Below are 24,149 nucleotides of genomic sequence, written 5' to 3' on the forward strand. Positions count from 1 at the left end.
TTTAAAACCTATCTTCTGGACTGTGCCTCCCTCCCCTGCACCAGAACAAAGGCTGAGCAATTAATTCTTTTTATTCTGGCTCAGGCCTTAGAAGGAAAACTTGGTAACTGTTTTTGTCTTGAGTCTGTGCTACTCTGTAAAAGCAATCCTTCTGAATTATCTTAGCAAGCCTCTTGGCAGCAAGACCTGTCCCTTTGCATCAATATTTTTAAATGAATTAGGTTCTTACCTTGGGTTTGGCATCTGAGAGGATTATTTTCTATCCCTTCTCCAGTTGTGCTGATTTGTGCATCACAATGGTTGAGTAAAATCAGGGTTTTCACCAACCATTAGGGAATTCCTCTGCCAAGGACTGTGTCCCATATTTCTCCAACTATGTTACCTTTCAAGTACACCTTCAGTCACTTAATGACCTGACAGTCACTAGTAGTGGATGGATTTTAGAAGAACATCTGGAGACAAGGTGGAAAGGAAAAGGGACAGGTTTTGATTTTTGGCCAGTTACATTTTACTAACTAGTCACCTGTGAGAGCAAAGGTGAGCAAGAGCCCTCTCCATGCCATACTTTCTTGCTCACCTTATTGCAAAATATGATCTCATTCACATGTGGTTTATACATTTTGAAGGCAGTAAAATTAATTGAGTTGTGGTGGATGACCAAAGGAAACTGTTTTCCATATACTACTGTGGCTCCATATACACATGATCTATATAAGTCCAAGTCAGACAAAACTCCAACTCTGAAAAGGGGAAGTGGACACAAAGTCCCACCTCTAACTCAAAAACTTATTGTAACTGATGCTTGGCAGGAAAATCAGGTTTCTCCAAAGGAGTGTCACTCCAAAGAACAGAGCACATGCTCAGGAAGAGTTAACTCCATGGTATTAGTTTACATGGTCGTTTCTTTCTCTCTCTCTTATTCTCATCTTGTTTTGACAGCTTTGGCATGTTCATTTTGTTCTTTTGATACACACCCACACCCCCATATATATAAATATATATAAATATATATATAAATATATATATATATATATATGAGAGAGAGAGAGAGAGAGAGATGAAGTTATGTGGGAAGGAGGAGGGGTGGATCTGAGAATAGTTGGGGGTATCATCCAAAATAATAGTTTGAAGAAAACTTTAAAAAAAATCCAGTGTTACTCAAGAACCAGGAGATTTTAATGGCACAAAGGCAACAATTATGAAAAGAGCACTCTTGAGAGAAGCTTGTCTCATGATTGATAGAATTGTTATTTTATCTTCCTGTGGTTTATTGCTCCTTAGTAAGTCACAGGATTTGTTCCCTTGTGCAGTCAGCCTGTCAAGTCAAGAACTCCCACTGTCATGTCATGTCTGCTCTGACAGGCCTTTGTACACTGAGCATGTAAGTGCTATTTTCCAGATGACTTGGGACCACTTGATAAGATGACTGAAGTGTTTCAGTTCTCTTTATGGAGTAATATAAATACTGATTTATCAGATCCTCCAACAAGATTGCAAGTGCTGTACAAGTAGTGCCAGCATATGCATACAGGGATAGAGCCGGCTCTCAGCGACCCTGCTAGCAAATTACAGTGGATTCTGTAGTCAAACACATGTGTATGTTATTTAAAGGTATCGTATAACAATGTAAATAGTAGTGAAAACCTTTATGTAACAGCACAAAGTTATATTATCAGATAAGCAGGTAAAGCTAAAAGAGCTTCTTTTGCATGACACAGGTACAGAGTTTAACTGTATGGCAGAATTGAATTGGACACAAAGAAAGAAATCATTACAAAGAAACAGATGCAACATTATTTATAAAATTGTGGTAAGCAGGTATATAGTTCTAGGAAAATATAGAAATTCATAATGTATTATGATATTTATTATTTTATACATTTCTTCCAATGTTTCTATGAAAATGTGTTATTCTTGTGCACTTGTATATGTACATGTCTGTTTGGTATGTTTTTGTGAGTGCGTGTATGTACATGTCTCTGTGTGGGGGTGTGTGTATGTGTGGCTGTATGTTTGTGCATGTCTGAGCATGTGTGGCTATGTGTGCCTTTCTATGCATCTGTAGACAAGTGAATATGTACATTGCTCCATACATAGTCATGCACATACACATACCCACACATACATAGTAATGTATATATGTTTATGTCCATGAGGAGGCCAGAAGTCAACCTCAGGTATTATTGCTCAGGTGCCACGCACCTTCGATTGTAGTTTTTGATTGGCAATTTCATACACATATACAATACATTATGGTCATATTCACCCTATTACCATTTCTTATCCCTGCCCATTTGTGTCTAAGTCCTTCTTTAAATCTGTATGCTTTTTGAATGTCATATCTATCTTTAGACTGCTACTTCTCCCATCCTTAGTCAGAAGGACTTGTGTTTGTGTGCAGTGCATGAAAGTTAATCCAGAGTGTTCAAAATAAATTACTGATGCTTCTCACTCCTGAATGGGAAGTCTATATCATCCTTTCCAAGACCCAGGAAACATTGCTGATGAGGATATAGAGAGCAAGTAAGGATGGAAGACGGTAAGGGTGCACAGTGGGGCAGATGGCATATTAGTTGTGCTCATGAGTATTCAGCAGCTGTGGCTGCTTCTGCCTTTTTTTGTTGAGGTAATGTTTCTCTCTGTGACCTGAGACCAACTGATTAGTCTAGGCTAGCTGTACAGCAAGCCCCAGAGAACTTGCCTCCATCTTTCCAGTCCCTCAATTAGAAACATAAGTCAACATCCAGGCTTTTTGTCTGGGCACTGAGAATTGATGTCTGGCCTTCATATTTTTAGCTTTGTGGACTGAACTGTCTCCCTATTTCAAGTATTACATTCTCACATGTACTAAATTAAGGTCTATTTATAGCACATTTATCCTGGGCTATTGTTTTATCCAAGGGTATATATAAAGTAGTAAGTCATATATAACTAAAAATACTTGAGAGGTGATCACTTTCTATTTATATTTGAGAATATGTGCACTTATTTTTGACTAGAAGGTTGGACAAACTTCATTGGTTGAAAATAAGTATGATGAATACTCTTCTATTGTAAATAATTCACCATTAAAATATCAACTCTTTGAAAAAATCACAGTTGAATATGGAATTTCAATAGTAATTTTGTCATATGAGGTTGGAAAGAAAGCTCTCAAAATTAGGAAGGGCAGCAACGTGCTTGACATAGGGCAGGGCTCTCAGTTTTCCTGAAGGTTTTTCTAAGTGTTTTTGAGACAAACATTAGAAACAAATTCTAATGACAAAAAGTCTATAAACACAACTTATAAAATGCAAAGTGACTTATATTGTCAAGTTTATTGTTGATTGGAAGGGATTTTTTAAAAAATGGCTGAAACATGTCAGTATAAATTTCATGCTAAATACGTATTACAAATGAACATTCATTAAGGTTAATTATTTTTCTCATATAACAATTAAAATTATTCTGTGAGGTGAACTTCTGAATCAGGAACATTAGCTGAGGGTAGATCTCCCAGAGCACTGGAACCATATTGGTGATGCTTAGGGCCCTTGCATAAGGTAGAGAGTCAGTTTCCTTTTCATAGTAATTGACTTGCTTACATTCATGTCACTTGCATTCATCAAAGTTTTCAGAGGCTCTTCTATTTTTCTGCTTCCTAGTTTAAACCTGCTGCTTCCAAACTGATTAACTTCTAAAATGTCTCCAGCATCTCTGTTAGCTGAATCTGCTCCAGTTATTCCTAAAACATCTATTCGTATAAACATCACTGTTTAATTTTGCCTGAAATGATTTGCCCCAACTTTAGATAAGTATAATTTATGTTGAGTATATCACTTAATGTTTTTGAGTATTTTCTTATCTTCTGTAAAATAGTCAATATCCTCTAATCATGTAAAAGGTGGCAGTAATTGGAGAAATGAGATTTAAACACTAAGAACTTACTATGAATTTGCCACAGATTCACATGCATCATTAGTTGCTAGCTTGGTTGTCTAAGAATTTGTTGCTTTTTGCATACCTTAGAAAGATACATTTAGACATACACTCAGCCATTACAACTTGACAGCATTTGTACCTACTTGCCCTGATCTTAATGGACAACTGAAAAGATGGTAATTTATTTTATGTCAGGAAAAGTATAAATTATTTCCTCTGAGTAAATAATACCCTCCAATGTACTGTTATTTATTAAACTTAGGGCAAATAATGCCCACTACTTTTTTTTAACCTGTGTTTTAGTATAAATATTGAGTTAGTAATTGTGGTTACACAATGAGTAATTTAATTCAAATATATGATTATTTAATTTTAAAGGTATATATTTAAGGGTATATAAGGCAGAATTATCAATCTATAGATGTGAGTATTAAAGATACCAGTCATTAATAAAAGTCACTCATTTGTACAGCTTGGAGTTTTGATTTTAAAGAGAGATTTCTGCAATTGTCAAGGTATTGCAACTCTGGACTTGAAGGATGGCAAGGAGGAAGATGAACTCAACCACTTTGCTTTAACTGCTGACACGCAGTTAACAGAAATTTAAAATAAAATAAATTAACATAAATTCACACTTTTATTTTCCTTGGTAAAGGTATATTAAGTAAAATCTTTTGAAAAATGGTAAGATTATCTGATTTAAGTTGAGAAATAAATAGAAACCTCTAAAAGTATAAGTGAGACTTATGATAAAAATATTACCAGTATTACTGAAACATGATTAGATAGCATTGGTGCAGTGAAATTCAATGAAAACTAATGGGTGTCACTTAAGTCACAACAGTGAAAGAAACTTAATGGAATGGCTTCAGTGTCTGAGACAGTCATAGAATTACTAACGGTCACCATAGAGGAACCAAAAGATTCATTCTGCTATTTTCCAAAAATTGATCTGTGACATTTCTTATAAAGAAGAAAATAGAAAAATTCATGCAGAGATTACTTCACTCAGTAATATTGTGCTTACGACTTAGAACTTAATACAGGTACATTCAGTGTGGAGTGTTGACCCAAATACTCAAGTAGAATTGAAAGCAAGTAGTTTATCACTGGATAAACTCACATTTATAAAAGTTAGATAGTTTCCATTGTATTAGAATTGATTTGTCCCTGAAAATTGAAGTGTAATCGATTTCTATTTTTCTAAGCTTCAAGGGGGAACAAAACAGAAAGATTCATTTTGGTCACAAAACAGAACACGTGCTATGGTCATTTTAGTTAAACACACTCCAGTAAATCACCATGTTTTACACTATGGATATTTCCCGTGAGGGAAACTTAAGAAACACTAAAGAAAGTCATCAGATATAAAGAATAAAGAAACAATGAGAATTTTAATGTATTTATTCTCATTTCAGTAGAATAATATAGAAAATATAAAAATCAATTACTCATCATTTTCAACTTGAGTACGTTTAGAGTTATTTTAGAGGCATTTTGACATGCCTCTGAGATGTTTCCAAAGAGAATTAAGTGAGGATTGAATGTGAGTGGCCCTATAAAATTCATAGGGATGAAAGCCAGATGAGCATACACTTATCTCTCTGTTCTGCTTCCCTGATCCAATCAGATATGCTCTAATACCGCATGCCTTTCCAAGAATAATAAAACATAACTAATACTGAAAATTGGTATCAGAAGTATGGTCATTGCTGTAATAAATCCAAACTCTGGATCTTATTCTTTCAGAGTTTTTTTGTGTGTTTGTTTGTTTGTTTTTTGTTTTGCTTTGTTTTTTAGAGAAACATAGAAATATTTTAAGATGAAAGCTACCAAAGCCTTCAAATGGTTTACTAAGAGCTTCACAGGCCGTTCTAATGGTAGCATAGAAGATTGCAATGCTAATAGATACCTTCAAAACAAAGGCTGGGATGAGGAGGTTTGCAAGGGAAGAAAATACAGCCAACAGTCATTTCTTCGATATTCCAGCAAAACAAAACCAATCAGAAAAAATATAAAACCCACAATAGCAGCAGCAGCCCAAACTACTTACATTTTCATGATGTCCTGAAATGGTGAGTCAGGATGAACACAAAAGTCATTGTGTTGATTGGTGGAGAATATTTGAAGACAAAGTGACATTCAGGCTGTGACATGGCTTTCTGTATCCCTGTGAGAAAGCAGCAAGTGAAGCAGGCAGGGATGAAACAGATACAATTTGGCACAAAAGAAAAAAAAAAACGGAGCATGGCACAATTCTAAAGGATATTGGTGCCATTAAGAGAAACCAGAAAGGTAATATCCTGCCAGTGGAAAGCTCCAAGGTTTTAAGAATGAAAAGACAGTGTCTGACACGTAGAGGCTTCCTAGACCTCTTGCTGACAAAATGACTGCCTTGAGAAGTGTTTTCACAAGTTTGGCCATAAAGGCAGAGACCAGCACAGCTATGATAACAGAGGTCCCAATGATATCTTGAGCTGGCACTGTTGTTTTATGTTGCTTATACGGTGCCTGTTTGGCAGCTTTTGAGGAGGGAACTATGAGTATCGTGGAAACTTACACTGAGGTTCTAGAAAGCTCTGAGACTAGGTAACATGTACCAGTTTCAGTTCCCCCATGAAGTTCCTGAGCAGACAGTGAATGGAGCTGATGATATGAAACCTTAGTAACCTCTGATACCTTAGGGAATTGGAAATAATTGTGAAACATTTGCAAAAGAAAGCTGCACACACCAAATAGACTTGGCACTGGAGGGGAATCTACAATTGGCAAAAACAAAAAAGCTGAAAGATGGTACACAAACATGGTCCTCATGGACTCCAGATGCCAGACAAGTACAAAGGAGTAAATTCTTCTTCCTTATTTAATTTGCTTCATTATGTGTTAGTTTCTATAAGAAAAAAAGAAAACACTAAGTAAATAGAGATTAGTCTATAGCTCTGAGTGCTTCAATTTTGTTTCATTTGAGTCAAATACTTTATCTTCAAGAAATTAACCCAGGGGGCTGGGAAGATCGCTCAGTGGTTAAGAGTACTGACTGCTCTTCAGAAGGTCCTGAGTTCAAATCCCAGCAACCACATGGTGGCTCACAACCATCCCTAATGAGATCTGATACCCTCTTCTGGTGTGTCTGCTACAATGTACTTAGATGTAATAATAAATAAAATATTTATTTAAAAAGAAATTAACCCAGATTGAAATATTGAAGATGTGTTTAGCCCTTGTAACATATCTTAGATAAAAATGATTTTCATATCATTTTAGTCTTGATAATAAGTATATTTGATGTTTGTGGTAATTTCATGAGAAAAAGATCAAAGCATTTATAATAATAGAATGCTGGCCCAGTGAATAGTTATTGTACATGTAAATTTATATTCTTCAAAATGATAGAAAAATTTTAGAACCTGATAATTAGCACTATTAAAATCTGTTCTCACAAAATTAAACTACTAATCGGGGTCCAAACATTTTTATATTTAAAGAATTGTATCTTAGCATTAAATTCTATCCTCTGAATTGGAAATAATTGCTTCTCCACTCTGTCCTTCTTGCTTTGACCTATTGAAAACAACAACTCCTGCCCTTCAGATGCATGTTAATTCGTTCTGTGACATCACTGAGGTAATATTTTTTATGTTCACAGTAGGAAAGTCAGCATAAAAATAGCATGATAATATGACTAGAGGGTGCAGGATTTATTAGTATCAGTTTCTCAGATATAATGTGTCAGATCTTATTAATGATGGCTGAATAGATGAATAAAATGTAACCAAGATGTGACCTTTATCAATATACTTTTGGCCTTCAGTATTTGGTGCAGCCACCTGTTTTGATCATAACCATATAGACTAATAAAATAGTTTATTATTGTAATCTTATTTCAGTTTACTTTAAAGGAAACTTCCAATAATCTGGTACATTCCTAAAATAAGCCCAGCTATCTGATGATTACAGGGAATGTGAGGATCCTTTTGTGTAACTGGTCCTGATTGCATGTTACTTGCCTATATTAGATTGGGATGTTGGTACAGGCCTCCTGGATGTCTCCTGGAATTGTGTAGCCATTGCTGCTGCTTGTAACAAGCCTTGCCTAATTTTGTCTTTCTTGTACATATTATTATTAAATTTTTAAAGTATTATCTATCTGTCATCTATCTCTCTGTCTATCATCTATTTATTATGAAAGTGTTTATAATTGTATATTATACATGTGCATATACGTGTGTGTTTTGTGCCAACATTGGATCTCAGGAGCTATATACCATGGTACTAAAAGTGAACTGAAGTCATCTTAAAGAACAGTATGAGTGTTTACCTTCTGAGCTATATTTCAAGCCCCTATGTTTGAGTTTCTTATTCGTCTATTTTAGTGGCCATTTCTATTTTTAAACCTCCTTTGGGCATAATTTTTCTGGATTGATTTATACATTTTGTTTTTTCAAAGAAAATTATCAATTTAAGTTAAAGAGTAAAACTGTTGGTGAATGTTCTGAAAGTTTATATGTATATTATTTTCATATAAGTGTAAGTATGTTTTTGGGTGTATGTGTTTTGAATACATAATACATATTAAAAATATATAATTATATACTAACTATACAGATATATGTAATAGAGAAAGAGAAACATTTAAGAGCTAGAGGTGACATAAAAGAAAACACATACATATATTTATATAGATATAGAAAGCATAGAACCAGTATGAGATACATTCCTTAATTTTAAGTACTGCATATGTTTGTATGGACTGTAGGGATAAATTGTGGATAAAGATAATGATGCTCTCTAAGGGAACTTTTTGTATCAAGCACAATGGCAGATACAATAGAAACATCATTATTGTATCACAAAAGCAGATAATATCTTGCTCATGATAAGATGTGATTGAGTTCCATCTTAAATGAGTTTCATATTAAAACACCCCATTATTGCCTCTTATTCCCTATGTCTTTGGGTAAAAGCAACCCTTATCTGATTCCCTAGCACTTTAAATTCACTCTATAGTAATTCTGCCATGGAATGAGACCTTCCTGTGTCTGTAGAATCAAAGGAATACTTTATTTTTGATTCTAATGTTTGTCTCTTGCTAAAACCTAGTGTGTCAGCAAGTATATTTTAAGTGAGGGTAAGGACACATTAAACAAAAGTCAGTGTATTCCTTTTTTTAATTTGAGACATACTTTATCTGTCTATAAAATTCTAAAAGAGTAACATCAATGTGAATAAGCCATGCCCTGTAAGTCAGTGTCCTCAACATTAGAAAAAAGGAGCTAGAAATGGTTTTAGTCATGTCATAAACACAATTCTAGTGAAGATCGATAAAAATATTTATATTTTCTTATTCGATTTTTGAAGTGTTATTAAGCATGGCTATTTTTATTTTGCATTTCAATTCATTATATTAAATTCATGTGATTGTTTACATGTAATCAATTACATGTTATTTTTACATGTTCAAATATAACATTGAAAAGTAGCAAACATTGTTAATATTGTTAATTTAAATAATTCACTATTTTCTGCTTTGTGTATTTCACATAGGTTGCTTTTCATTTTGGACTTTGGCTACTACTTCTTAGTTTATACAGCAACAATACTTTGATTCTTTTCCTAATACGTAGGTGTGTAGGACTGATAAACATTCACTTTTACACTTCTCGTGTTTCTTCAATAATATCTTTAAATAGTTATTGCCTGGTTTTACTGCCTATCCGTTATACAGATTTTGACATTTAACAAGGAAAATTGAAGAATTAAATGAAGCACAGAGGAATGTGGTTTTGTATATTGATATAAAATCCAGGCATGAAAGAACACCCTAGTTTTTTTTTCTTTACACTGATTACTATTCGCTGAAAATACCAGTGATTATCTCTTTTTGTATCCCAGAGCAATAAAAGCATAATGGCTTAGAACAAAGATGAAAAAAATAAATATGTTGGAGTTATGTCATTATTCTTTAGCATTCCTTACCATCTTTTCTCATCTGTTCAAAATATAAACAAGTATAGAAGTCATAAGGCAGAAGTAGAAAAATATTTAAATGATGATGGACTATATACTGTCTAAAATTACTTATGGAAAATGTACATTAATCTAATTTCAAACTGTGATGGTAATCTCAGGGAGTTCTATTTTATTTTTACTACAAAGAGAATTGCGACATGTTTCTCATTTGTGAAAACACATAAAATAGAAACAGATTTAATGCAGCAGCAGCAGTGTGTGTATAAGGCTTATGTATTGGTAGAACAAAGGCAAACATGCAAGAAGCACTACACATTTATAGTCAAGGATGGTCAGTTTAAATTATCCAGCAATTATTTGTCTTCAGCATTGGATAGAAAGCAATAATATCAAGGTTCTCATCGGCCCACTTCTTTTTAGTGCCTCTCATTTTGTAATGTAAAAAACCAAATTTTTCAGTTATTATCTATAGTCGTGCCAGCTTTTGTTCATTTCTAAAAGCTTTCACATCAATTTCTCTTCTCTCTCAAAAACTTGAGAACTAGGGACAATATATAGCAAACTTAAATTCCACAGAGATTTTAGCCAAAATCCTTAAACATATTTATAGAAAGAACCCTGAAAACAAGAAAATGAGTAGATTTAATGGAAAATACAACATGCCCATATTCACTGCATTAAAGTTAAACACTAGCTCATGTGAGAAATTGATTTCACTTTATATTTGTTATTTAGTGAATTTAATCAATTTTCATTGTATGACTATAAAAGTAATGGGCTCACAAAAAGTTTGGGATTTAAAAAATATGTATCAAAATGAAGTAGACTGGAACTGTTCTAAAAACATCAATTGCTGACCTGGGAAGTGAAAGGAATTAATCATGCATAGAAGAATGAAGTTATCTGAGTTCAATGATAACTTATGAAACAGGATGAATGAGCTTGGTTTTAGTCAACCTGTCTATGTGTCCATGTAGTTTTCATGTATGTATATAGCTATGTCTCTGTTCATTTCTCAATCATCTTTATACCATCTATGTTTTATGTATGTTTCTATCATCTGTCAATCATTTTTATCCTTTATCTATCTATAATCTATTATCTATATTATTTGTTGTCTATTATATTATTTACCATCTGTTTGTATCACTTATCTATTTGCTCATCTTTCTTATTGTTCAGCAGCATGCTGTATTGGTCATATGCTTTCCCAAAGGGTTAGAGCACTGAAATATGACCTGATGATGCAATCTATAACTCTGTAATCATTACTATATATCACCCTTGCCTGGAAAAAGAATTCATTGTTTTTTATATTTTTCTATTTAAAATGATTAAGTATGAGCTTCAATACACTTATGAAGCATAGAAATTTTGTACTGTTATCAATTATTTTTACTTGTTATTCCATTCTTCTATTACTAATGTTAGACTGATCTAACTCATTTTATTTTTCATTATGCTTCTAAACCATAGATCTGAAGTTTTCATATTCAAACATGTTCATCAACTATAAATTATCTATTCTAGTAGTTGATTGTTTTATTAATAATAAATATCACAACTGATTTTGAAGTTTATGACTTCTTAGTATTTACTAAACAACATTGCTAAATTACCATTTGCATATATTAATTTAATGTATTTGTAAGATGTTTATATATAAGCTATTTTGCTATTTATGTGTAGCATATAGAAATGGTTCACACATACGTTTAATAAGTTCCAAGGATAAAGTTGATGGAGGAAATTCCAATCACAGGAGTTTTTGGTATTATATACTTTTGCTCCTGTGTGTTTATGTATGTGTACCTAAGTGGATTTAAATGTGGGTGTGCCTGTGTACATATTAAGGAGACATTTCGGTCACATAATCTCATAGTAGAAAGCAGTTAGTTCTTTGATCTCCTATAGACGCAGAAAAACAACTTTTACTCTTTACTGATTTCTAAATTGTTTAGCAATGTAGAGGTCAGAATTTTTAGCAAAAATTAATATTGCACTGGATTTTAAATTTACAGCATGCAGAAAGTGGGATAGATACCAGTGACTACTGAGATTACTGTATTGATATATATTATTTCTTTTTCTATCTTTCTATCTCTCTAACTCATTATGTATGTATGTATGTATGTATGTATGTATGTATCTATCTATCTATCTATCTATCTATCTATCTATCTACCTATCTATTTATCTATCTATGTATCTACCTATCTATGTATCTATGTATCTATGTATCTATCTATCTATCTATCTATCTATCTATCTATCTATCTATCTAGTTTTCCCTTTTTATTTTATTTTTCTCTCAAACAACACCTTCCAACCACAGTTTTCTCTCCTACTATTCCTCCAGGAAGCCCCCTTCCCATCTTCTTTCTCCCCCAGATGCACTCATCTCCCTTTCCCTTTAGAAAAGAACAAGCCTCTCAGAGATATCAACAGAATTCAGTCTAGGCATAAACACTCACATCAAGGCTGGACAATGCAACCCAGTAGGAACAAAAGGTTCTCAAGAGCAGGAAAAAGAGTCAGAGACACACCCACACTCCCTTTGTTAGGCTGAAATATTAAATCTTTAAATTGGGAAGTGAACATTTGAGATTTAACTTCTCCTCGGCCTTTTTCTGGCCACTGACTTCATGTTGATTATATCAGAGCACAGTTGACTATGACCAGATTCCCCACCGCACCCCCATTAGGTTTTGTAATGTCCTACAAGACCCTGTGGCACTGAAGTAGGATAACTGGGGTTAAGTTAAAATATCTCAGCACTGATTGCTAGGTGAACAAGTTTACCATGATGATGCTACTTGAATTATTAAATATCTACTTTATAGAATGAAATATTAAAGCAATAGTTAGCAATGTATGCATTACATATGGAGGTATTTTTCCTAGCAATTGTTTTGCTATTTCAATAATCATGACTAAATTTTTATGGGGCATGGAGATTAAGTCTGTGTCTAAAGGCAATTAATGCCCTGAGTCTGTAGTAATGTCAGATTTTCATGGTTTATTAATCTCACAGTGTGCTAGAATTTAAGCACTATTTTAGATGTGATCATTCACATTGGAAGATAATATATTATGCCGAAAAGTCCTTAAAGGACAAATGCAAGTTAAAATAAATAAATTGGAATAAATACATTTTATAATACGCAGAAAAATATTTCATTACCAATAATGTGATATACTTCAAAACTTTATGCTTACTCTATTCTTTTAGGTGTTTATTGCATTATAATATTTCTTAAAGTGAGATTCAGATCAACAAAATGTGTTAAACTGTTTCTAAATAGTCAAATACATGAAAGCAATTTAATATTGTATGGAGTGATGGTCTTTTAAGTAGCTTTTTGCTATTTATTCACTGATCTACTCTACAAGTTATTATCATATAAATAGATAGAATGAAAACAATATTCCCATTTTTCTTACCTTGTTTGAGTTGCTGTGGAACACAAGTTTCATCTAGCACAATTACATATGAAACAGAAGTTGTTCCAGGATTCTGTATCTTCTGTGCCTGACTTTCAACAACACTGTTCTAGATAACACTTGCACTTCTGGGTCTCTGTTACTCCACGGAACATCTTTCCTTTTTAAATTTTCTTATTTTTATATATTACTTAAAATCTAATTACATCCATTTGCCTGCAATCTCAGGATGTCCTCATTCTTAATAGCTGAGCAGTATTTGATTGTGTAAATCAAGAACATTTTCTGTATCCATTCATTTGTCATGGGACATCTAGGTTGTCTCCAGCTTCTGGCTATCACAAATAAGGCCTCTATGAACATAGTGGAACACATGCCCCTGTGGCATGGTGAGTCATTTTTTGGGTATATTCCTAAGAGTGGTATAGCTGGGTCTTCAGGTAGATTTATTTCCAGTTTTCTGATGAACCTCCAGATTGATTTCCAGAGTAGTTGTACCAGCTTGCAATCCCACCAGCAATGGAGGAGTGTTTCTCTTTCTCCACATCCTCTCCAACATGTGTTGTTGCCTGAGGCTTTGATCTTAGCCGTTCTGATTGGTGTAAAGTGGAATCTCAGGGTCCTTTTTTTTTTTTAATTAGGAATTTCCTTTATTTACATGTCATATGATTTCTCCTTTCCCAGTTTCCCCTCCAACAAACAAACAAACAAACAAACAAAAACAACAACAAGAATAAACCCCTGTTGCCTCCCCCCTCCCCATGCTTGCCATCCCACTCTCTCCCACTTACTGGCCCTGGCATTCCCCTACACTGGGGCACAGAATCTTCACAGGGCCAAGGACCTCTCCTCCCATTGATGATTGACTTTGCAATCCTCTGCTGTACACATGCTGCCAGAACAATCAGTCCCACCATGTATAGTCCTTGGTTGGTGGTTGAGTCCCTGGGAGCTCTGAGGGTACTACTTAGTTCATATTGTTGTTCGTCCTAAGGGGCTGCAGACCCTTCAGCTCCTTTGGTCCTTTCTCTAACTCCTTCATTGGGGACCCTGTACTCAGTTCAATGGATGGCTGTGAGCCTCTACATCTGTGTTAGTCAGGTACTGTCAGAACCTCTCAGGAGATAGCTATATTAGGCTGGCTTGTCCTTCCTTCAGTCTCTGCTCCATAGTTAGTCTCTGCAACTGCTTCCGTGGGTATTTTGTTCCCCCTTTTAAGAACGAATGAAATGTTCACATTTTGGTCTTCCTTCTTCTTGAGTTTCTTGTGGTTTGTGGGTTGTTCTTCCTGTATTCCGAACTTCTGGGCTAATAACCAGTTATCAGAGAGTGCATACCATGTGTGTTCCTTTGTGATTGGGTGACTTCATTCAGGATGAAGCGACAGCATTTTCAACAAATAGTGCTGGCTCAACTGGCGGTTAGCATGTAGAAAAATTCAAATGGATCCATTCCTATCTCTTTGTACAAACTCAAGTCCAAGTGTGTCAGGGAAACTAACATCAAACGAGATACATAGAAACTAATAGAAAAGAAAATGTGGAAGAACCTCGAGCAAATAGGCACAGGGAAAAATTTCCTGAAGAGGATGCCAATAGCTTATGCTCTAAGATCAAGAATTGACAAATGGGACCTCATAAAGTTGCAAAGCTTCTGTAAGGCAAAAGACACTGTCAATAGGACAAAACAGCAACCAACAAATTGGGAAAAGATCTTTACCAATCCTATATCTGATAGAGGGGTAATATCCAATGTATACAAAGAACTCAAGAAGTTAGACTCCAGAGAACTAAATGACCCTATTAAAAAGTGTAGTACAGAGCTAAACAAAGAATTCTCAACTGAGGAATACAGAATGGCTGAGAAGCACCTAAAGAAATGTTCAACATCCTTAGTCATAGGGAAATGCAAATCAAAACAACCCTGAGCTTCCACCTCATACCAGTCAGAATGGCTAGGATAAAAAACTCAGGTGACACCAGATGCTGGAGAGGTTGTGGAGAAAGATGAATACTCCTTTCATTGCTGGTGGGATTGCAAGCTGGTACAATCACTCTGGAAATCAGTTTGGCAGTTCCTTCTTAATTGGACATAGTACTACCAGAAGACCCAACTATACCACTCTTGGGCATATACCCAGAAGATGCTCCAACATGTAACAAGGATACTTGCTCCATCATGTTCATAGCAGCCTTATTTATAATAGCCAGAACCTGGAAACAACGAGATATCCCTCAACAGAGGAATGGATACAGAAATTGTGGTTCATCTACACAATGGAGTACAACTCAGCTATTAAAAACAATGAATTTATGAAATTCTTAGGGAAATGGATGGATCTGGAGAATATCATCCTCAGGGTCCTTTTAATTTGCATTTCTCTGATCACAAAGGGCTTTGAACACTTCAGTTTTGAATTCTCGGTTTTGTTCTACACCCCATTGTTTTGATTATGTTGATTATGTTTGGTTTTTTTTGTGATTAACTTATTGAGTTCTTTATATATTTTGGATATTAGCCCTCTCTCAGATGTGGGTTAGTAAAGGTTTTTTCTCAGTTTGTAGTTTTTTGATTTGTCTTATTGACTATGTCCTTTGCCTTATATCATTCCACGCTGGTCATTTTTGTGGTTAATTTGCATCACAGTTGAGTAGGACTAGTATTTACATTCCTCTCTCCTCAGCTTGTGGATAACTTTCTGCACTATTTTATGTGTATGATAAATGTTTTGTCTATATGAGTGCATATGCACTGTGATTGTGGCTAGTGCCCTGCAGAAGCCAGATGAGGGCTCCAGACCCCTTGAAACTGGAGCTACAGAATGTAATAAGCCATCATGTGGGTATTGGGATCTGAACTAGTGTTCCTAAACCAATAGGTTCATATCTGGAGGTGAAGCAAGCCAACATACCTTTGACTCCTCTTTCTGCAAGGTTCTCATATAGTAAACTGTGCTCAATAGTGGTGAAGGAAGGAATACTTGCTCAAGTGATCTGTTTTCTAAGTATTAACAAGTGTCTATTGGCTCTGTTTTTCTGTTAATTGAGTAAAAATCTCCTTGTGAAATTTAATTCAACTGAGAAAGTCACAGACAAAGCAGTACCTATAACCTTACAATTGTAACTACAAAAGTCCAAAAATTCAGTGAAATCCTGCCCCATTACAGCTTGGTTACAAAGCACATTGCAGAGTATGTTGTTTACCTTCAAGATAGCTGACTGGGCTCAGGGCTTATAACCATTGCCAGAATCACAAATGATTATCATGTTGCATATGACTAGCCAGGGAGAAAATAAAAATGATCAAAGAACAGTTCCCACTGCATGTGTAATATTTTATTGGTTTCTAAAAGCTGAAATATCTCAACACTGTACTAAAAGCCTGAATCTAGGACAGAAGAGAGTAATCCATATGGTAGGATATAGTTTAGATTATGTAGATAGGCACTTTTTGAGAAAGTACTTTTTTGTTGTTTGCTTGAAAGTTGAATAATAGTCAAAACGGCAGCTATGGGCCCAAGGAAAGGATCAGTTTGGACAGATAACATAGTGTATTGGACAGTGTGATTTTTCTGTTAAGGGGATTAGTGCGAAGAAAAGTAGGTATAACTATTTAGACTAGTCCAGAAACAGGCAACATCACTCTTCCAAAGGAGTTTAATATATGAGGAAATTGTAAAATTGTAATCTTGGCATAGGTGTCTATTAGGGGATGATGAGGGAACCTGAAGTAAAACATAAATAAATAAATATACAAACAGACAAATAAATAAATAAAAAGACAAAAAAATGAGATGTTATGAACTCAAGAGCCAAAGGGGTACCAGAACATGACACAACTAGGAAGGATGGTATCCCAGAAGCCTCCAGTTCAGGAACAACCAACTAATAAAAACCCATAAAGAGAGCTAGAAAAATAATTCCCAAGTTCACTTTATTTCTGCCTTCCAGGTTCCAAAGTTGCCGAGTCTCCACTGCTAGGACATGGCCCAGGACCAGGTAGGACAGCACCTTCTAGGATGGAGATCATAGAGAGAGGGAAGGTTTGGGTATCCAGGAGAACTTCTGCCATTTACAACATTTCACTGTGCCTTTGGCTTCTGTTGTGGAATTGTATTGGAGGGAAAATAAAGAGCCTTTGTAATTGATGGGAAGAGGCTCCCATTACTTAACAGTTCCTGTGGTGGCCGCAATTCGTCTGACTGCCACTCAGGTTCACAAGTGTATTTAATAGAATTTGATAATAGAGTGAATAAAATTAGTGTCACAGTGAGTCCTCTTCAGCCAGCTTGTGTCACTATAAATCTATGTAATGCTATGGATTGCTATAGGATAGTTATGTAATAATTAAACAATAGTAGGGATGTCCAGAAAGCTGTGGATATGAAATATTCAAGTGGAATGTCAACAAATTGAATATACAAACTTAAAGTAATCTCACTGAAAGGACATTTAGAAATTATCTGTAATGGAATTGGAATGCAAAGTCATGATATTGATAAGAAAAAAATAAATGAATAGACCAGAAGGAGATATGATGAATGAAGCCTTATGTGGCTGCATTGTGGCAGGTATATCAAAAGTGAGTCAATAAAGAAGTTCTATGCTAATAATAAGTCAGTAACTTTATACATGTTACCTACTTTGGTTGTCACTATTTGATACTGTGAACAGTGTCATATTATGAAAACGATCTGAGGAACAATTTAATGATAACTTGGCAACACATGATCCTTGGAGTTTGCCTTACATCAGAATCAGTGCACTGTTTTATATGACACCAGGAATCCTATGACATATATATGTATTTATTAAAGTGAAAACCTTCTTTGAACAGTGACAAAAATAACAAAAACAATAGCAAAAATCCTTAATACGAATAACAAGTTTAGTCATATGCCTTATAGTATTTCCATCAACATAGACCTCCTGACATCAGGATTACTGCAAAATTTTACCATAGATTATCACTAATGCATTGGTCATGTGGATGCTATGATATATCTAGTGTGCCAGTCATATACCACTATAACACATAATATGTGGAGATGATATGAATGTCTAATGGTTTGCTGTCAACAATACTATCATTTAATCTTTACTTCAGGAAATTATATGTACATTATATATGTGTACATATACTATAAAATATCCTATAATTTATATCAGTAGCAGATTCATCATCTAAGGGTTACCACATTTCTTGAGTGCATTTTACTTTTTTAGTTCATGATGGCCCTAGGAAAAATATCCATACCATATATATAAATACGTAGAGAATGTATGTTCCAGTATTATGTAGAAATAGACTATGTAGATCAATGAGGAAAGGGGCTTAACTAGGCTTTAACTAGGAATTTCTCTGAAATCCTCATCATAAAATGAACTATAGATAAAATTTTCATTTCCTCTTACTTTATATGTCACCTCTGAAATCGATAAACCACTTTAACTAGCCTCATTTCCACTCATTATATGGTTTTCAATCTTTTAAATGAAGTTAACTCACACAACTAAAACATATTTTAAAAATGGATTTGGTTATAGAGTTTCCACCAATTTGATTTTACATCCTAATGAATGGGAAATTAATTTTATCTTCAATCTAGATTTACAACAAGCTCTGATCTTAGTTCTAACAAATTGTTCCTAATAAGTGAGCACATGATTTATTAATAGAGACTATAGAGGAGGAATTTCAAATGGAAAATTGAGAACAAGCCCTGGCATTTAAACCTCACCACATAAAATATGAACTCCACTATTTTCCATTAAGATGTTAACAATAGAGTTTGAGCATCTCTGGCAATGACCTCAGTTTCATGATCAGCCCATTAAGCATCTTTTGTGATGGCAGGAGCTTCATGATTGGCCTGTTAAGTTGTGGTGATGATGAGCGAGTGCTTCACTCAGGCATCTATATAGTTGGGGGAAGAATTTAACATTAGTACTAACACACTCACTATACTCGATCTTGAATAGGAAGTGTTACAGCACATTTGACTTTATTCTGTTTTGAGATACTGTGGTAGAAATTTCTATCATAAAATATTCATAGTTTGTGACATTTTATAGATTTTGTTGTTGCCAGGTGAATATCATCCGAGTACTCATAATTTTGTGTTTATTTTCAACCTCTAGGGAATAAGGATTTGCATACGTTTGTGTAAGTAGGATTATTTCTGTCTGCCAGATTGTACACAAGGTTTCCACTGTGTTTTTACAAAAAGGATGATATTTAACACAAAGGAGAAGGAATTGTCTCCACTGATTGAGACATGTATTCATCTTAATGAAGAGAATTAGTAGTATTCTTTTTCTTGGAAACATAGACAAAACTTGACTTTAAGTTTATGGTGAAAATATATTAATCTAATGGTTTGTAAAATTATCGTTATATTCCATGTATCAGATTCTGTTTCTGGATTGCAGTGCAGCTTGTAACTAGCTTCTGTAATTGATGCTCATCCTGTCTTCTGTGTACCACACATGTTTTTATCTCCTGATGATGAGCATTTCAAACATCAGCAAGGCTTCACTATCATGAAGCTAACAGGTATAATTTTGGAGAATCATGGAAGTCAATAAATTTTAATATGAGTTGTTCATGAAAAATGAAATTATACAGTTGGTTAACAGTGTTGCATAAGTGTACAATTTAAACTTTTACAGATTTTGATGACGTTAACATACTTGGAAGCTGACATTTATGAAGAAAAGTGTTTTGTCCTAGAACAAGTCATACTGGGAAAGGATAAACCGACTTTCCAATGATGTGCCTGCTTATTAATTAAATATTTTAAAGGGGGTATTAAAATATCATAAGAATTTTATTACAAATCTTCTGTTTCTAAAATTGAGGTTAATTAGAATTATGTAGCTAATAGGATTCACAGTACTAAAAGTTGTTAGTATTTGGTTTGCCAAAAAAAAATCACATTGTAAATACTGATTTTCTTACCAAGGTACAGATAGTATGTTTACATACTTCAGAAGATATTAGGGAGTTCTAACTCTTGCTGTAATGCCTTAAGACAAAAGTTTGTCTATTTGTTTCAAAGTAGCTATTTTCTACTAATGACTAAATGATCCAGGGAGGCTTATAAACCTCTTATTCTTTAATCTACTTAAAAACCACGTTTTCCTTGAAATGAAGAATTGTGGAGTAGCTTTATAGTGTATGATGTAATGGCTGAGATATGAAGTTTGAAATCATACTCTCTTGGGTATGAATTTGCTCATTAAGCCTCCCAAGGCTCCTATTTTGTAAATGCAAGATGGCAATCCTGAATGCTGGCTTTCTTACAGGATGTAGTAATACTTTGGCTGGTAACCTGGCTCCTGGTAATGAAAGCCCTTGAGAAATATGATTTTTTTCAATTTTAGTTTATATAATCATTAGTCTATTATATAGTTTATGTATAATTGCAACATATAAAATTATTCCTTTTATTTTAATTAAAATATAAATATATGGAAATACTAAAAATACTTATCACTTTGACTTTGACATGTCAGCACCTGAGACTTGCTGTATTGAAGTCATTAGCACCTTAGTCAGCTGGTGCTTGTCATGTTAAACTGACAGGTGTTTTAATGAGTAGTTCTAGATTTTGGTGACATTCTTCTTTAACTCTTCAATTGTTTGTGAAATAACATCAATTATCCTTCTTGTTTTTGTTTGTTTGGTTGTTTGGTTTTATTTATTTATTTTTTTGAGACAGGGTTTCTCTGTGTAACCCTGGCTATTGTGGAACTCACTCTGTAGACCAGGCTGGCCTTGAACTCAGAAATCCAACTACCTCTGCCTCTCAAGTGCTGGGATTAAAGATGTGAGCCATCACTGCCCGGCTCAATTATCCTTGTTTAGAATATCAATTATTCATAGCATAATTCATTAAAAAAATGTTCTGTGTCAAAAAAATCCATGGCATAACAAATTAGTAATGCAAAGGAAATTATAAAAAGGCCAATTTTGGATAGTACAGTTGTGAGTACCATTCAGTTTCTTGGCAAGGGCAAAGTAAAATATTGTGATGTTGTATTTAATTGATTGTATGTATTGAGCAAGTAATTTGGCACCTCATCTCTGGAATAAGAGTCTACACTTCCCTGAGGTTTACACCTTGCATTCCACATCATGAGATTTCTGCCTTCCAGAACATAGTAAGCCCTCTGACACACCCTAATGAACAGCACAGTGCATCAGGGATTTGCCAAGCCTGACATGGCCTTGATGGGGACAGAGTGACATGGATCCTGCTTCTGGGACAGGGCCCCGGTGTGAGCCTCCACAAGTGTGAATGGCTGCTGTAGAGGTACAGCTCGTTTGTGTAATAATGTACATATTTTCTGGAATCAGTACTAGAAGCAGGATATGCTTTGCTTCTGTAGAATGTCCTTCCTGGTAACATTGATGACTCCATGATAATTAGAAACAGCGCAAGTCCAAGGGTCGACTGTGGCTATATCTCAGCAAAATGGTAACCAATGGGATCTTCAGGACAGCCCTTAAAGTTTGAGAAACTACTCTAAATACATGGGTTGGGAAATATGTAATTTCTCAACTATGCAAAAAATAAATATGCAATATGAATTTTGAGGGACTTCATGAATCTAAAGGAACAAAGATAGCTATACTATGAGCCAACTTGTCAGAAAGATACAAAGGCAAGCAGATTTCTGAGTTCAAGGTCAGCGAGGGACACAACAAGTCCAGCCCCAGGAGTAGTGGAAATGATATTTTCAGGGCAGAGTCCCACCCAGCTATTTTGGAGCAGTGGAAGACAAAAGCAATCTAGAACTTAATTGTGGTCATGAAGAACATGTTGATGGTAACGTACATCTCCTCACAGGTTAGCAATGGAGTACTATGTGAACTATATGCTATTTATACTGAATTCTTCTTTTCTTTTTTGTGTATTTTCCCAGAAAATAAAATGAAAATGAATATAAAATAAAATAACACAAACAATTAATCTATTTTCTTTACTTTTTCTTTCACAAGTACTATGATTTGTTTTCATGAGAGTTTTGTTTTGTTTTTTTTGGGTGGGGAACAGGGATTGTCTAGTTAGGGTAAGAGAAAGTGGAACACAGTGCATTGGCTGCCACTCCTTTGCTCTTTGATTCACGTCTATTCAGAATGTTAGTTAGTTTTGGTTTCCTTTGCTAACCTTTTTCCTATATACTTCCTTAAAAAAGGGATGTCTCCCTGGCCCCTTACTTAAGCACACTTTCTGACTTGACTGAACTCTGCTCTCCAGTGAAAAGAATGTCTGCTTCTGAACTCAGATGCAGAACTTGCAGTTTTCCACAAGTTCAAACCTTGATGGATTTTTCAACTCAATTCCATACACTTCCTCCTTTCTTTGAATTCCAAGATGTGTATAATTATCTATAATGATGTGTAATGTCATTATCTAGATAGTCTCCCGAATAAAAGGCCTTGTCATGCAGTCCTTCTACCTCTTAATCTCCAAACCTAGTGCTATGGCATTGACTTTAGAGTAGGTCCCCTCTAATCAGAGTGGTAGTGTCCCCCAGGTTTTGATCCCATACTCACCATATCCTAGCATTGATCCACTCTCTCCTCCCCCTAGTTGAGCATCATGGTCAGTTCCCTTCTAGAAACATGAGGTCCTAGAATCCTGCTTGGGGCCCCCCCTTTACAGGACCTCTTTATAGAGCTTTGCCTTCCTTATGAATTGTTGTTCCACTTTAAATAACTAGTACACTATAAACTCTAGCAGAATATTCATCCTTTGTTTGGAGAGTTCTTCTTAGAATCTGTTCAGGGCCAGTCTTTTTAAAAGACAAAGGTTGTGGAAACCTCATGGGCTCATCTTGCCTGCTCCATTTCAGACTGCAATATATTGTTTGTAATAATTATTCTTTTATAATAATGTATTTTGTGAAAATGGAAATTTTGGTTTTTTTGCTTTTATTCTCAGTTCTAAGATCATGTTTTCTACAAAGCACACACTAATTAGATTTGAATTGAAGGATTCTTATCTTTGTTTACATACTTAAATACTCATAGCAGGACTGATTGATGGATTTATGACCTCTGTGATAGTGTTGTCAGTTTAGCATCTTGAAGTTTTAAATTCCCTATTTATTTAGCTTTGCCCTTTATCCTTATTTATACTCCAAACATAATATCCAACCTGTTACTAGATTAAGGATTTCACAGTTAACAGGGGGTTGGGGTTGTTGCCTATAAATTATCAACAATATTTGAATCCCAGTGCACCACTGATAATTTAAGATCTTTCTAAACCATAAATTCTATTATACTATTAAGAGAGAAAGTGTATGTTTTCTTTTGATGAATAAAAAAAAATACAGTTTTCAAATTTTTATATGAATAGCCTAATATCAGTCCAAAACCAAACAGTCAAGTGTAATAGGCAGGTACTCATCACTTTGACTTGTTTTGGTCACATTGTGCTCTGATACATAATTAACTTCCTTGGAAATGAGCCATCCTGTGACATTTTTGTTTCTGTTACAACTAGTGCTTTAAGATTGGCCATGACAGTTTCATTATCAGGAAGAAGGATTCAGCGTTATCCCTAAACACTGTATTACCATGGATTTGAAAACACCTAAAGGTTTGTGAAAGGACTGAAAAGAAAATTGTATGTTAAAAGTCACTATAAAATGCCAGTGCTTATAGACATACAACCTATAGGCAGTGTTGCACTATTTATATCACTATCTAAATAGCATTCTACTCATAGTGGTCAAAACAGGTGGTGAAATGAAAACTGATCATTTCTATGCTATACCAGTTACTGGTCTAATTTTCAT

The 24,149-nt window shown here is 34.7% G+C and overlaps 1 protein-coding gene across 7 annotated transcripts in view; it reads left to right on the top strand.

The window, feature by feature from the left end:
* The window catches only part of Ccser1 (coiled-coil serine rich protein 1), a 1,196,027-nt gene that overhangs the window by 270,724 nt on the left and 901,154 nt on the right, over positions 1-24,149 (top strand). For 6 of the 7 annotated variants that reach the window (XM_031382065.1, XM_031382062.1, XM_031382068.1 and 3 more), the window contains exon 6: positions 17,286-17,333. The exons of the other annotated variant lie outside the window; for it this stretch is intronic. In XM_031382065.1, coding sequence (XP_031237925.1) covers positions 17,286-17,333 — 48 coding nt within the window. The remainder of the gene's footprint in view (positions 1-17,285; positions 17,334-24,149) is intronic. 7 annotated transcript variants of the gene reach the window in all.

Source organism: Mastomys coucha, unplaced genomic scaffold (assembly GCF_008632895.1).
Source record: "Mastomys coucha isolate ucsf_1 unplaced genomic scaffold, UCSF_Mcou_1 pScaffold20, whole genome shotgun sequence".
NCBI classification, from domain to species: Eukaryota; Metazoa; Chordata; class Mammalia; order Rodentia; family Muridae; genus Mastomys; species Mastomys coucha.